The sequence below is a fragment of the Staurois parvus genome, unplaced genomic scaffold (genome assembly GCF_062004578.1).
Source record: "Staurois parvus isolate SC_StPar_1 unplaced genomic scaffold, SC_StPar_1.0 ptg000172l, whole genome shotgun sequence".
Classification (NCBI taxonomy): domain Eukaryota; kingdom Metazoa; phylum Chordata; class Amphibia; order Anura; family Ranidae; genus Staurois; species Staurois parvus.
Genome location: NW_028317968.1, coordinates 5,562,098 through 5,577,436, shown reverse-complemented (window position 1 = coordinate 5,577,436; position 15,339 = coordinate 5,562,098). Strand labels below are relative to the sequence as shown.

Here is a 15,339-nt window from a genome sequence, read left to right as displayed (position 1 = left end):
TTTTTCCCACAGCAGACTGCGTTTTTGATGCAACAGAATTCAATGGAACTGTAATTAGTTTTTGGCAATAGGAAAGTACTGAGTGTGACTTTGATGCTACTTCACAATCTCTGAAAATGTTCTTGCACTACCTTGATGCAACTTGAGTGCCAAAGTTGCTGTGACTTCGAAAATGTTCCTGCACTACTTTGATGCAACTGTACACGCTCTGGCACTCAAAGTTACACTCAATACTTTCCTATTGGCAAAAATAACTCAAAACACATAAAAAAGCATGTTCAAACAAACCTCTGGAAAATTGTATTGGTCACATGCCTGATGAAGGGGTCCTGTGAGACTCCAGAATATTGTATCAATCGCAACACGCATAGGCGTGAATCAGGACTTAACTCCAAAATCAAGCCTATGGCAATGAACTCCTGAAACTATTGTATCTGATTTGGTTGTAGCCTATAAAGCTAGCTGTCAGTTCAGCATCAGCTGTCAGTTTCCAGTTCTCTGCTGATTGCCCAGTTATGCCCCTAGACAGCCAACCCCATCTATAATGAAGTCTTTCAGCCATGTCTGTATATGGAGAAACGTGCTAAAGCAATAATGTACTTATGTTTAGCTAATGTATTCTACAGCCTACCTAAAAAAAAAAAAAAAAAAGGTTTTGAAGTGCTGATTTTGGTTTCTCCATCTGTGGTAGTAAATATTCTGGCAATCCTGAGAATAATTAAAGCCACGTGCTTCTTGTTTGTATTATAATAAATTTAGAGGTTTTGGGTGTTGTCTACACGGTCTATTTTTGTACATCCTTTATATAAATTTGTGCAAATGTTTTCAAACTCCATTTAGGGAACAGTTCTGCAATGCAAAGAAAGGGAACTACTAATTGCTATAAGAGCCAAAGTTTATTTTTTTAAGAATGCCAGTGAGATTTTTATTTATGTCTTGTATTCCTAAAGCTAGGTACACACTATAAGAAAATTGAGTGAACAGTCTGGTTTTCCTCGATGTTTCACAGCAAGTCATACTAATTGTATGAAATTTCTCAAATGACACAGGCTTTTTTTTTTTTTGTTTGATCTAGAAACATTGTAGCATAGATTGTTTGTTTCTGATCACGCACAGTCTTTCGTATCCGATTTTTTTCTTGTACAAAAACAGTATACATTAAACAAAAATCATTAGTTCTGTTTAAGTACAAGAAACATTTTGGAGTTTGTCCCATCAGAAACTTTTGTTTTGGAAAGAATCGGATGTCGATAGTTATATACACACTATACAAAAATTGAACGATCGTTCCTCGTACTGAATTTTTCTTATAGTGTGTACCCAGCCTAATTCTGTTTTGTCCTAGTGACCAGTGTCACCAGAACTGAAAGGGAAGATCAAAATTTTTGAGTTGTCACTAGAACATGAATAGAGGGGAAATGTTCTAGCGGGACACTTGCTCTAATGATATCCGTCAAAGTAGGAATGAGTATATGTGTGTGTGTGTTTGTAATATATAAATATATATAGAGATATATATATATATATATATATATATATATATATATATATATATATATATATATATATATATATATAGATCTATAGATATAAATCTATAGATATAGATAAAAAACACTGTTTTCTGAATGGCGAAGGTATTGAGTGATCTATCCCGTGTTCAGTTTACAGATGACATGTCACTCGAGCAGCACACAGAAGAAGAGACCAAAGTGACTATGTTGTACAGGCTACTACAGTGAATTTCTGCATCACCATCCAGCTCTCTGGATATGAGATATGAAGAATTGAGTGTCGCCAAGATAGACCAACAGTTCAGCCTTACGTTTTCATCAACACTGTGGTCAGACAGAGATGGAGGTGGTGGTGGGGATTTAAGTATCAATCAAAGTTTTCAGGCTTCGTTCATATAAGAGCTGATGTCAGTGCTTTTGGTACATGGCATGGGGCCTAAACTGGCAGGCAAATGCTGCATATTATAAATATCTGCAGCAATCTTTCTGTTTTATATATCTGAAATGAAAGATATGAAAGCAGGTGTGAGACAAGGAAACCTTTTTTTTCTAAAGTGTCTTTCTTCCATCTCAGAAAGCTGGGAACTGCTGTATGTTTTTGTTTTGTTCATAAGTAAAAGCCAGCTAATCCTGTGACCTCTTTGGCAGTAGAACATCATTTTTGGATAGAACCACAGACATGCTAGACCCTTATGTACATAAGGCCTATTGAGTAGTTTTAGCTCTCTCTAGTACTTTTCTAAACTACAAATGTAGATTTAAAGGAAAGAATCCTTTTTATTCTGTTCTGACGGTAAATTCTTTTGTTTTAATTACAGGAACTGCAACATGAAAACATTGTGGCTCTTTATGATGTTCAGGTAAGACTGAAAAAAATCTTCTGCTTTAGCTGAGCATGTTTTATACCAAGCCTCTGGCTTCAACACATCTTTTGAACATGCAATAACACTATTTTTATAGCAAAAATCAATGATGCAATAACTGCGTGAACCAACCAAATAGAAATCAATAATATAATTATCAAAGTCCGTCTTATGCAAGCTATATGTTGCTAAATTCATGACAATGTTTTGGGATCTGGTCAATTTTGCATCGTGATAGTAACACATCTATTGGCATCAGTTGTCCTGGGATTATTTCCTAGTAAAAGAAAGTATTATCACAGTCAAACATTAATCTATTTAACAGCAGTCTTGCCATTTTAAATACTTTGAGATTGATCCCATGGCCCTAATATGTACCAGTACTTGACCATCGTGATAAAATCTCATTTAGGCAAAGATGAAATTGGTCATTATCTAACAAATATACTACTTGCAGCAAACGTGCACATTGCATATAAATAAAGAAGCAGGGAGAACCTTATGTAAATAGAAGTGCCAACATCCCTCTAGAATATACTACGTGTTACCAAAAGTATTTGGGGCTTTTTAGGCATTCCATAACCAAACACGTGTAAAATCATAAATGTTTATTATTACAGCAATTCTTTAAAATGTACATAATTAAAACATATTGAACAACACATTTTTACGTAACTCTAGATCACATCTCCATTATTTCACATAGTATATTGTGTAACACATAGTGAATATATCCAGAATTATGCAAACTTTGGGGATTCTTCTGAATCTTTCTTCAGGAGAGAGAGAGAGACTATTGGTATCTATGGAGAATACATTAAGACTGGGTCCACATATGTGCGGTTTCGGTTTCAGTGTGATTTGTAAAAGTCCGGTGCGGTATTGTTGAGCAGTTTAGGTGCAAATTTTCAAAGTGTATCACTCTTGAAATCACACTTCAACTGGACTGAAAATTGTACTTGACTCTTTTTAAAATTAAAATGTGGCCTGCCCACACATATGAACTGGCTCTATGGAAAGTCTGTTTGGTTCACATGTCAAAACGTATCCAGTTCGCATATATGTGAACCGGGTTTAAGGTTACAACTCATAGCATATATTTACAGACAACTACAATCGTGTACCAAATCCCTCGCTTGCTTATCAAGGGTGTTCTTGCATCATGTTTGCCAATAAAAAACATCTTTATCTCAAGCCCTGGTGATTCCCCCATCAGCAAACACCCAGGCAGGACAAATCACAAGATCCTGGAGGTGCCATATGGTGGAATAAATACGCAAACCTGTATAGATGTAACCAAAATCGATTAGACTACAACTGTCTATATTCTAGATTCCACCCTCAAAAACAGCAGTGTATGGAATTCCCAATTTCAGTATTTCTAGGGAATCATTATGTGCATGTAACATGTATTGATATCTAGCTTACACCAAATATAAAAAGGAAAAGAGTAGTAAATAGCAACTACCTTATTGTACATGGGAAGCCCCTCAGAGTATGTAGCTTGCCAGTATTATAAAGCCATGTTTCAGTGTTAGAGAGATTTTACTTCTAAAATAAAGTATTGATCCTTTAAATTAGTGGTCTCCAAACTGTGGCTCGCTGTTCCTTTCACTGATATGAGGTACTATTTCTCCCTCTAACAACAATTATAGGGCACAAGTCTTCCACTGAAAACAATGATGGAGCCTTATTCCTTCCACCGACACCAACGATGGGGCATACTTCATCCCACTGATTTAAAAACAAGCATACTCACACACACATGCTCTCAGGTTGAACTGGATGGATTGGTGTCTTTTTTTTTTTTTTTTTTTTTTAACCTTACCAACTTTATGGGGATTAAACAATGAGGCACTATTCCTCCCACTGACACCAATGTCGAAGGGTATTATTCCTCCCACTGACACCAATGTTGTAGAGCATTATTCCTCCCACTGACACCAATGTCGAAGGGTATTATTCCTCCCACTGACACTAATGTCGGGGCATTATTCCTTTCACTGACACCAATGCTGGGGCACTATTTCCTCCCGCTGACACCAGTGTCGGGGCACTCTCCCTCCCGCTGATACCATTGTCGGGGCGCTCTCCCTCCCGCTGATACCAGTGTCGGGGCGCTCTCCCTCCCGCTGACACCAGTGTCGGGGCGCTCTCCCTCCCGCTGACACCAGTGTCGGGGCGCTCTCCCTCCCGCTGACACCAGTGTCGGGGCGCTGTTTCCTCCCGCTGACACCAGTGTCGGGGCGCTGTTTCCTCCCGCTGACACCAGTGTCGGGGCGCTGTTTCCTCCCACTGACACCAGTGTCGGGGCGCTGTTTCCTCCCGCTGACACCAGTGTCGGGGCGCTGTTTCCTCCCGCTGACACCAGTGTCGGGGCGCTGTTTCCTCCCGCTGACACCAGTGTCGGGGCGCTGTTTCCTCCCGCTGACACCAGTGTCGGGGCGCTGTTTCCTCCCGCTGACACCAGTGTCGGGGCGCTGTTTCCTCCCGCTGACACCAGTGTCGGGGCGCTGTTTCCTCCCGCTGACACCAGTGTCGGGGCGCTGTTTCCTCCCGCTGACACCAGTGTCGGGGCGCTGTTTCCTCCCGCTGACACCAGTGTCGGGGCGCTGTTTCCTCCCGCTGACACCAGTGTCGGGGCGCTGTTTCCTCCCGCTGACACCAGTGTCGGGGCGCTGTTTCCTCCCGCTGACACCAGTGTCGGGGCGCTGTTTCCTCCCGCTGACACCAGTGTCGGGGCGCTGTTTCCTCCCGCTGACACCAGTGTCGGGGCGCTGTTTCCTCCCGCTGACACCAGTGCCGGGGCGCTGTATCCTCCCGCTGACACCAGTGCCGGGGCGCTGTATCCTCCCGCTGACACCAGTGCCGGGGCGCTGTATCCTCCCGCTGACACCAGTGCCGGGGCGCTGTATCCTCCCGCTGACACCAGTGCCGGGGCGCTGTATCCTCCCGCTGACACCAGTGCCGGGGCGCTGTATCCTCCCGCTGACACCAGTGCCGGGGCGCTGTATCCTCCCGCTGACACCAGTGCCGGGGCGCTGTATCCTCCCGCTGACACCAGTGCCGGGGCGCTGTATCCTCCCGCTGACACCAGTGCCGGGGCGCTGTATCCTCCCGCTGACACCAATTATAGGGGCGCCATTCCTCCTGGGGCACTATTTCTCCCTTTGACACCAGTGAAGGGCACTATTCCTCCTACTGACCATAGGCCCTATATAATCCTACTGACCACCATGCCTGAGACCTTGTCTACTTCCACTGTTGTCAGTGCATTTTCCACTCCTGCTTGTCACAGTCTGGGCCTCCTAAAGTCTGAAGAACAGTAAACTGGCCCTTTGTTTAGAAAGTTTGAAGACCCCTGCTTTAGATCAATCCTGCGGCTACATAGAAAATTCACAAATGATAAGAACAATAGGAGCATAAAAAGGCTACGTGCCTGTGTGCTGTGCCTGGCCGCTGAGTGCCTTCCCTCATCCCTGTACTCACAGCTGAGACAACTGGAGAGAAGCCTGGAGCAGTGAAGGCTGCAAAGGAGAATTGACAGGAAAGAGCCGGGAGGTGCAGGCTGTGCTCTCCTCTCCTGTCCATGGAGCTATCCTCCATAAAGCAGATGACACAGGATCGCTTTTACATGGGCATGTTCAGTGTTTGATTCATTCCCAGGCTCCCTGCTCCCAAGAGATAAATGATCATGGGAAGGGATAATCAAACTGTACAGTCCGATCCAAGAGCAATCCTGTGTTATCTGCTGTATGGAGGCTCACTCCACTGACAGGAGTGAGAGCACAGCACAACCCGCACCTCTATCTGGCTTCCCACCTGTAAGTTGGCGGGGGGGGATTGGGTTGGATTTGTGCTAGAAAGGGGGAAGGGGGTTTCAGCTAGAGGAGTGATTTGGGGGAATTTGCCCTAGGTGGGGGGATTGAAGGTAGAGGATTGGTGCTGGGAAGAGATTCACGCTAAGGAAAGGGATTGGGGATTTGTGTCGGGAGAGAGGATGGGGGGGGGGGTTTGTGGTGGGAGGAAGGGTTGGGGGGATTTGTTTGGAGGGGAGATTGGGGGGAATATGTGCTAAAAGGGAGAATGGGGGGATTGGGAGGGGCTGTGTTAGGTGAGGAGGATTTGTGCTAGGGGGGGTGATTTGGGTGGGGTGGAAGGAATTGTGCTGGGAAGGGTAATTTGGAGGCAGTTGTACTAGGAGGAGGATTTAAGGGGATATGTGCTAGGAGGTGGGATTGGGGGGATTTATACTAGGAAGGTGGTGCAAGTAGCTGGTCGTGCCTAGGGCACAAAATTTAGTCTAGCCCTGGCCACTGGTATGCCTGAAATTCTAACCTTTTGTATCTTTGTATGGTTTTTTTGAGCCCTTTGTATTAATCCACCTTTTGTACAGGCAGTAATAGAAGCAGTGGTATCTCATTGGTATTGGATAGGGAACTCCAAGTGTAAAATGTAGCTCAAGATATCAATGGTTTTTCCCATTATATTTGAATGTGATCAATTTCTAAGGAATTCTTTCTTTCTTTTGAAATTTTATATATAGGGGGATAAAATCTGGCAAACTAAATGTCCATTTAAAAGCCACTGCAGTTCTTCCTGTACAGTGTTGGCCGTGTAAAGAACGCCTTACTTAATGACTGATAGTGCTGTAAATTTCCCCTGGGCTTTCTGCAGATGCATCTCTGTGCTTTGTGATCTGTTTGCAGGAAAAAGGAATGCCGTATCCAGACGATCTTATGTAGGAGAAGCCATTAGTTGCATTAGCTGTCGTGTTTTGTGAGCTGGGTAAATAAATCTCTTCGTGTTATATAAGTTAGGGACTTTACAAGCAGAATCCTTCTGCCAGGCTGTCACTTTCCACTCACTGTGACCTGAAAAGGACACATTTATAAAAAGAACCCGCAGAGAGAGAAAGTAGCATTATTACTGATATTAACCAATACAATTTCTAACCTGCTCTAGAAAGTGACGCTTGGAAATGATTTTCTGTTGAGCGTCACTATCTTTACTTTAATTTGTAGAAATTGGTATCTGTCATTGCTTGCAATTTTCTCAGTTCTTCACTGACAAGATACTTCATCATCTCTATCCTTTTTGCTGAAGTGTATGAATAATGCATTTTTGACTATAAGTTGAGTATGAAATGGGCCTTTCATTTTAGTCATGAAACACTTACTATAAATAATTTCCACTTAATATAACTGCATGCAATATATTTCTTCCATTACCTGGGTATATTGTATGATGAATTTGCAGTATTTACAGTTCTGTTGAGTACTTGGGTACTCGCCTTCTCTGAAATCTAACAACTTCAGACACACAGAGATCTTTGAAGTCTCAGCTGGGAAGATCAGATATGGTTGACATCACATGGCAAGCATACCAGGAATGGGCAGACTGGTATTTGGGGCTTATCCCAATCACACAGCATCACAGACTTGAGTATTTATATGTGTAAAGTAAATCTGAACATAAAGTGCTTGAATTTTGGCAGATTCCTGCTAACCTGGGCAAATTCAAGCACCACTCTTTTCAGCAAGTCAGTTGTTCAATGGACACAATGCAGGCGCTTTATGACAGCTGTCAGTCGGCAACATTGATCATTGTGTTCTGACAGCACGGAAAGCTCCACACTGTCAGAATACAATACCACAGTGGGAGTGATTCCCTCATCCACATGTGCGAGTGTGTGGATGGGGGAATCAAATCTTCTTTTTTTTTTTTTTCGTTCAACCCACTGGTTGAAAGAAAAAAAAAATATCCGTATATGGGCTGCTTAACACACCCCCGGCATTGGGGTTTCTACAGTCTGAGAGATACCTTTGGACAGCAGCATTGCCATTCTTAAGGAAGGGAGTGTTAGATGTACTAGCAGGTTTAAATCCACTAACAACTGAAGCCAAACTTCAGCTAACACTTTTTAAGAAGATACAGCAAACTGCTTTTTTTTTCTTTTTGGGATAAAGGTTTTACATAAATAATAGAAAGCCAATCGTAAGCACCCCTCCCAGTATTAAGTGGTTTTTCCCAATCCAATAACTGCAACATCTGCAGGACAGCTTGTTCTGTTAAAAACAACAGACTTACTGACAGGATTACCATAAGGGAAAAAGAGCCTAAAGAAGAAAACTATTGCAATCATCACATCTAAGAACTGGTAAGCTGCAATATAATTTTTGCTTTTGGGTTTAATACCACTTTAACATCTGAGTGAGCAATGTAGTGTTAGAATACAGCTCTATTGATACTGTATATAATTGTGACTTTATCATTAGTACATATGAATTACTACAGTGACAGAGTTCATTGCTTCCAAGCATGACTGTGAGCTGTTCAAGGCTGCAGTCTTGTCAATGACATTTTGAAAGTATGTCGGTGTATATCAAGACAATATTAAAAACATTTGCAGTACATCCCTGCAATACATGCATATTTCTGTATTTTTATCTTTTTAAAAACACTTCAAGTATAAAAATTACCCATTGCTCTGATAAAATGCACTCAGATCCTAAGGCCCCTCTCACACAGGACAGACTCTGTTTTGATCAGCAGGGGTTCTGTCCGCTGTTCCCTTGTTGATCAGAGAAGAGTGGGTATGTGTCCGAGACAGAGCTGCTCTGCTCTATGGGCAGCCGAGTGTGGATGGACTCGGCTGTCAGTTTACACCTGACTGCTCTCCAGTTTGATCTGCCTAGACTGAGGAGAATGGATCCTCTTCCGTTTTTTTTTTTTTTTTTAAACGGACTGGATCGGATCAAAGGTAGGCAAGTATAAACAGAAACAAGTCTGTTTTTACCCACTGGTCCATAGGGGTGAATGAAGGGTCCCATCAGCTCTGCCTGAAAAACTGACAGGCGTACTTGTGTGAAAGGGGCCTTAGTTCTGTTTTGGCTGACAACACAGCTTTTTGTGAACTGAGCGTTGTCAGTCCTCCCAGTTGACTTTTGCTAAGATTTTGAACCACACAAACTTTCAGATCTTCACAACATAAAGCACAGGTACTCAACATGTGGCACTCTAGATGTTGCGGAACTACAAATCCCATAAGGCATTGCAAGGCTGACAGTTATAAGCATTACTCCCAAAGGCAGAGGTATGATGGGACTTGAAGTTCAGCGACAGCTGGAGGGCCACAGGTTGAGCACCCATGACATAAAGGCTAATCTATTGTCCAAGATAAGAACTAGGAAGGCTCTGTGTCTGAGATAATACAGGAAATGTGCAGAGGACAAAGGACAGTTCTGAATTACTGACAAGATCAATATGTTTATTTTGCACTTATATGCAAACTGATCTAACCAAATGCTGCCAATGGTATGTTAAACAGACCGAAAGAGCGCAAATAAGAGAAGTACATTGTTAGGGATTATATACACCATGATATTCTACATACATGCTTAGACCAATACCACAAATCACAATAGTGCTTCCAGGAGTCTGCATTATAATGTACTATATGTCAGGCATAAATATTCTGTTATTTAGGAAGGAATTTATTTACCATGAATACATGTTTGCCCTCATAGATTAACATATGTTGTGTTACATAAAAGGTAGGATGGGCTTTAGTGTGTACTTCAGAAATCAATCTTTCAGGAACAGTCATAAACTTGTATTTTTAGTGCTATTGCAAACAAACAGGTGCTATTATTGTAGTACGGGTTGGGAGTTACAAATACAACCTTGCCGCTCAAATATTTACATCTCTATGCATTCGTTATCTTTCTTGTGTAACTGGCTTTAGTGGTTTCAAGCTGACCTTGAGAGTATTTCATGTGATTGACTGAAATAGTATATGTACACTTACAAGTTACTTAACGGTCTTGGACGTCCAGTGTTTAGCAAGGGTCAGTGCATGCAGTTGGCACACTGCCAGACTGGTGCATGTCTGTCATGAGACTTCTCATAGGATCAGTGTCCTATTTTCAGACCAATGACTAGGTAGTGATCCTTTAGAGATTAACTGCTGTGCTTCTGGAATACACGCTAAACTATCAAGATGATTCTTTAAGCTTTAATAGCACCACCACTAATTGGTGCATCTGAGATGAAAACCATTCCCTTTTTTTTTTTTTTTTTCTTACCCTGACTTTTCTCTTAAAATTGATAGCTGATTTAAAGCAGACCTTCCATAGCAAACAGGTTAACTTTTTTGCCGGTCCCCTATCTCTATCCCTCCCCATCCCACCATGGAAGGTCTGGAAAGGAGCTGTAAAAGCAGTGCCCATAAAAGGCCACAAGAGAATAAAGGGGTAGTCAACAGTCCCACTGTGCATCTAATCCCCCAGTGCTTGCCTACTTTGATTTGTGCCTCTGTGTGGAGGAAGCCATCTTGGTAGAGGCAGGGGTTTGCTTTCTCATGTCAGCCTCCAGCAAGGAGAACTGTAATCGGAGCAATAGTGACATAACCAATCCTCATTAAAAATTTCATGAGACTAGGAGTCGCAGGCAACAGTGCCTTAGAATTATGGATATACAGCTATGAGGCTGGTCTGGACCTAATAGGAATTTAAACTTTACCCATAACAGCGTGATTCTTCACAAAGGAATATACATTCCACATTTATGTTACCAAAATTAGAGTATGCTGTAAATTGACTCAGCCCAGAGCCTCTGAGCAGCAGTAAATCTTTAGGCTTTCAGCAGATCGGCCTCTACATTTTCAGCACAGTGCCAGAAAATAGAGAGCAACTGAGCATGTGCAGAGAACAGCTAGACTATGTATTACTGGATTTTAAACCAAAGCTCTACCCAAAAGGGGATGTTCCATTTTAAAGACTGGTCCCCCACTCCCTGTTAAGGATTGACACCTTTGGGGGGTGGGAGCAGGTACTCAAAATTGACAGGTACCCATTCCCACTTCCTCTGCGATCGCCTAGGCGATCGGAAGCGAAAGTTGTCCTCCCCGTAGTCTCCTGTGACACATGTCAGGTCCCAGAAGACTATGGAACTATTCAGAAAGCGCAGAGCTACTCACGCATGCACAGTGGGTACCTGGCTGTGAAGCCACCAGCTGTCACAGCCAGGTTCCCACACTGAAGATGCCGGCGCCAGGAACACCGGATGGCTGGGAGGACACTGCGGGATCGAGCGACAGGCGAGTGGCTGTTTTTTAAAAGTCAACTGCTACAGTTTTTGTAGCTGCTTTTATTTTTTTACAGTGTGACTGGAACTCTGCTTTAAACAGTATAGACACTTATTTTTTTTATTGTTTTTCATAGCTGAACCTGCAAAAGGGATCAGCCTGAAATGATCTAGGGGGACTTAATATTCTGACCAAAACTCCACTTTAAATAGTTCTAATTCGCTTTGTTATGGGTGCATTTCAGTGACTCCTACAAATGCTACTGGGCTGGACTAAAGCTCATCTTGTTATTCTTTTCTCTACTTCTTTTGTGTGAAAGCCACATAGAGTTCTAAGGGGGTGACACTGGGATAATCTTGTCTTTATAGGCACATGGATCAGCAGTTGATGGTCACATAACTCTACCATTGGAAACTAGGCAGTTGGAGAAATACCTCTCTGTAATTAAGTGAAAGATTAGATGTTATGCCACGTCACAGACTTGGTTGATTCAGTGCCTCCAGTGCCAAGAGCTATTTCTGGACAGCAAATCCATTGAGAGAATGCACCACAAACCTAAGTACAGATGGCTGTAGTTTACTCCCCATTCTTTTCTTTTTTTTTCTTTTTTCCCATGTGCTTTCAGCCAGCCAATTTTATACCAAGCCTTTAGAGTCATACTCATCCAAAGAGATTCTGATATGTCTTGCTTGATAAATATCCATACACAGATATTGTCCTCCTGTTTGGAACATTGTACACAGAGAAGCAATTACAAAGTAGCTGGGTCTTTGGTGACAATAAAAGTAGATAATCTGTCTTTCAATATCTACTTTAGTTGGATATAGTGTGTAAGAAGGAACATGTGCTGAGAGAAATACTGCATGTAGGTTGCTCTCTGATGATTCTAGTTGCCTGGCTGTCTTTGTTTTCAATACTTTAAGTCACTGAGCTACAAGTACACAGATCAGGAGTGTCAGAACATTGTTTGTACAAGGTCAGTAAATTGGAAAGTTCTGAAGCCACTGGATCATCATAACAGCCAGAATTAACATTTTCAGAAGAAGAGGTTTGCAAGAACAACCTCCATGCTTCTTCAGCACAGGTTTCTTTAAAAGTGATTGTAAACCCTTACATATACCCAGTGGAGAGACTGGCCTTTGGTGATACACAGAGAATTAAAAATCCTCCTATAGGTTGTGCACGTTCCTCTGCAGTCTTCTCTTCTCTACACCCGTTCAAAGTGCTGAATTTTTTAAGCCTGTCTGAGAGTTTAGAAAAAAGGGGGGCGTAGAGCTGAAGTTACACTCTGAAGAGCTCGGTAACTTTAGTACAAATGGGTCTTCAACTAATTTAGATCAGTGGTCTCCAATCTGCGGCCCGAGGGCTAGATGCGGCCCTTTGCTTGTCATTATCTGGCCCTTGGGGCACTATTTCATCCACTGATACAAAACAATGGGGCATAATGTCCCCCACTCACACCAGTGATGGAGCACAATTCCTCCCAGTGACACAAAAATGGGGCCCAATGACCCCACTGATGGGGCACAATTCCTCCCACTGATACTAAAGATGGGGTATTGTTTTTTCCCCACTGACATCGGGACCTTTTCTACTCCCAATGGCCACAGTCCGGCCCTCCCTAAAGTCTGAAGGACAATAAACTGGCCCTTTGCCTAGACATTTTGGAGACCCCTGATTTAGATACATCCATACACATTTCCTGTGGCATGAAGAAATATGTCATGGCATTGTAAAGTACTAGTTTATGTACCTACTAACAGATTAGTAATTTCCATCTCTCCATCCTGACAGCATCCCCTACAGCTGCCCGCTTGAGAGGGGAGAAGCCGGTAGAGCGACGAGGGGGACCAAGAGAGAGCACAGAGGGGCCGGGAAAGAGCACAGGGGGTCAGGAGTGCACACAAATGGGCATCAGAAAGAAGCTGGATAGGAGGAACGATGGGGGGCTGCTGCATACAGAACTGATCTCTTGAATTTCCTCATGCAGTTGCTGAATGTCTGTGGAAGGGAGAACAGGAGAAGCAAGAGATCTGTTCCTTTGTATGCAACTGCCCCTGCCCTCCTATCCAGGGGTACAGGGGGCCAGTTGGCAATTGCAACCCCTGTAGGTATACCCCTGTTAAGGAGGGTTTTCTCCACCGACCACCAATGGAAGAGGCCATTCTCCCACTTAACACCAATCTAAGGAGATCTTCTTTCCTCTGACTACCGATCTAAGGGGATCTTTTTCCCACTTCCCACCAATTACTTTTAAAAGGACACTAGAATCTGCACTGTGCAAATTTTTGTCTGCCCATCATCATTACTGAGTATGATTTTGTCAGATAGGGCAGGGTAGTGTTATAAATCATCTCTGGAACACTAGGTACTGTATGTCACTTTCTTTATTCTTTTATTTATTATATCTAAAACTTGCCTATCATGCTAATGTAAACTGTAGATAGAATTATTTTTGCAGAGGTTTTCTGAGACTTGAACATTTTTTTCAATGGTTTCTCAGTGGTAAACCTTTTTAGAAAGGCTATGTTTTAAACAGCCAATTTTAACACATGCTTAGTTAAAATACAATTTCCTTTTCTGTAAGGACCATAATATAATTCTTCCTAGCATGTTGTTGTCATAGATGCTTATTACTGCTTCGTTATCAGTGTCTACTCTTCAAGGTTACTGCTTCAGATGAGTAGCATGAGGCCAATTTATTTTGATGGTTGCGTTACTCAGGTCTCCGTCAACGTGAGGTATCCGTCTTGTTACAGATTTATTATACTGCATAATTATTGCTAATAATAAAGTTGAGAACAAAACAACAGGTGGGCGTATGTGTTCTGGATAACTGAAATCTTGGATAGCATCTTGTGTTTGGCATGCTACAGTTCCTATGGCCTTGATGTTATCACAGTAACATTTCCAGTCACCTGGGAAGCCCTCCCAGATTCTCTGGTGAGTCATTTACTGTGCATTTAGTGTTTGGCATGAGGATACAAAGTCCATTTTTGTTATTAAAAAGGGAAAATGTGCATTGCGCTATTTTTCAAGTTTTCTTTACAAATATATAGTGTCTTTCAGCTCTCCAGGGCCTGCATTATCAAAGACTCCTCCTGACTGGGACCTTCATGAGAAGGGGTAACTGATAACCATGGGGGAGTTCAGAGAAGGGCAGCCAGGAGATCATGTCTAATGATATGATAAGAGGAAAGCAGCTAGGCTCATATTTTGATGGAAGGCTAGAGGCACACACTTGGGCTCATATTCCAGGGAAGGATTGGAGGAGTTCTTGTAGGCTAATCTTTCAATGGAAAAGTTGGAGGCACACACATAGAGGTCAGTTCACGAAAGGATTTTGCATGCAATATGAAGGTCACGTGTTCCATTTTTCATCGCATGAGGTAATAAGAGTCCATTTGTAAAATATTGAATGTGAAGTAAATACTGCACATTTGTTATTTGTAAATCCTGCAAAGAAACAAAAACCAACACATTATTCATACACATTTTGTTTTTTTTTTGTCACCTGGAAGTAGGCAGTCAGTATTTTAGCAATGTGCAAAATAACAATGAGGGGAACTCTGCCCTTGCCAATAAATTAAAAGTATACAATGTATCAGTGTGGAATGTTCTGCTCTGATCTCAGGAATGAAAATAAATTGTAACATTTCACCAGAGAGAGATCATTCTGTGAATAAAAGCACAATAGAATGTTCTCACAGTTTCATATTTCTGTATGCATTTATTTCTTTCTCTGGTGTAGCCTCGGTTCACACGACTTGCAGTGCGACTTTTGCGAGGCAACTTCCTGGCGAATTGAGTACAACTTTGATGTGGCTTCAAAGCAGCTGTCAGGGAATGCCTCGGTAATCTTGTAATGTCAGAT

General features: G+C 42.3%; 1 protein-coding gene across 2 annotated transcripts in view; it reads left to right on the top strand.

Moving 5' to 3' along the window:
* The window catches only part of ULK2 (unc-51 like autophagy activating kinase 2), a 163,035-nt gene that overhangs the window by 28,309 nt on the left and 119,387 nt on the right, over positions 1-15,339 (top strand). For both annotated transcript variants that reach the window (XM_089676621.1, XM_089676620.1), the window contains exon 3: positions 2,333-2,374. In XM_089676621.1, coding sequence (XP_089532747.1) covers positions 2,333-2,374 — 42 coding nt within the window. The remainder of the gene's footprint in view (positions 1-2,332; positions 2,375-15,339) is intronic.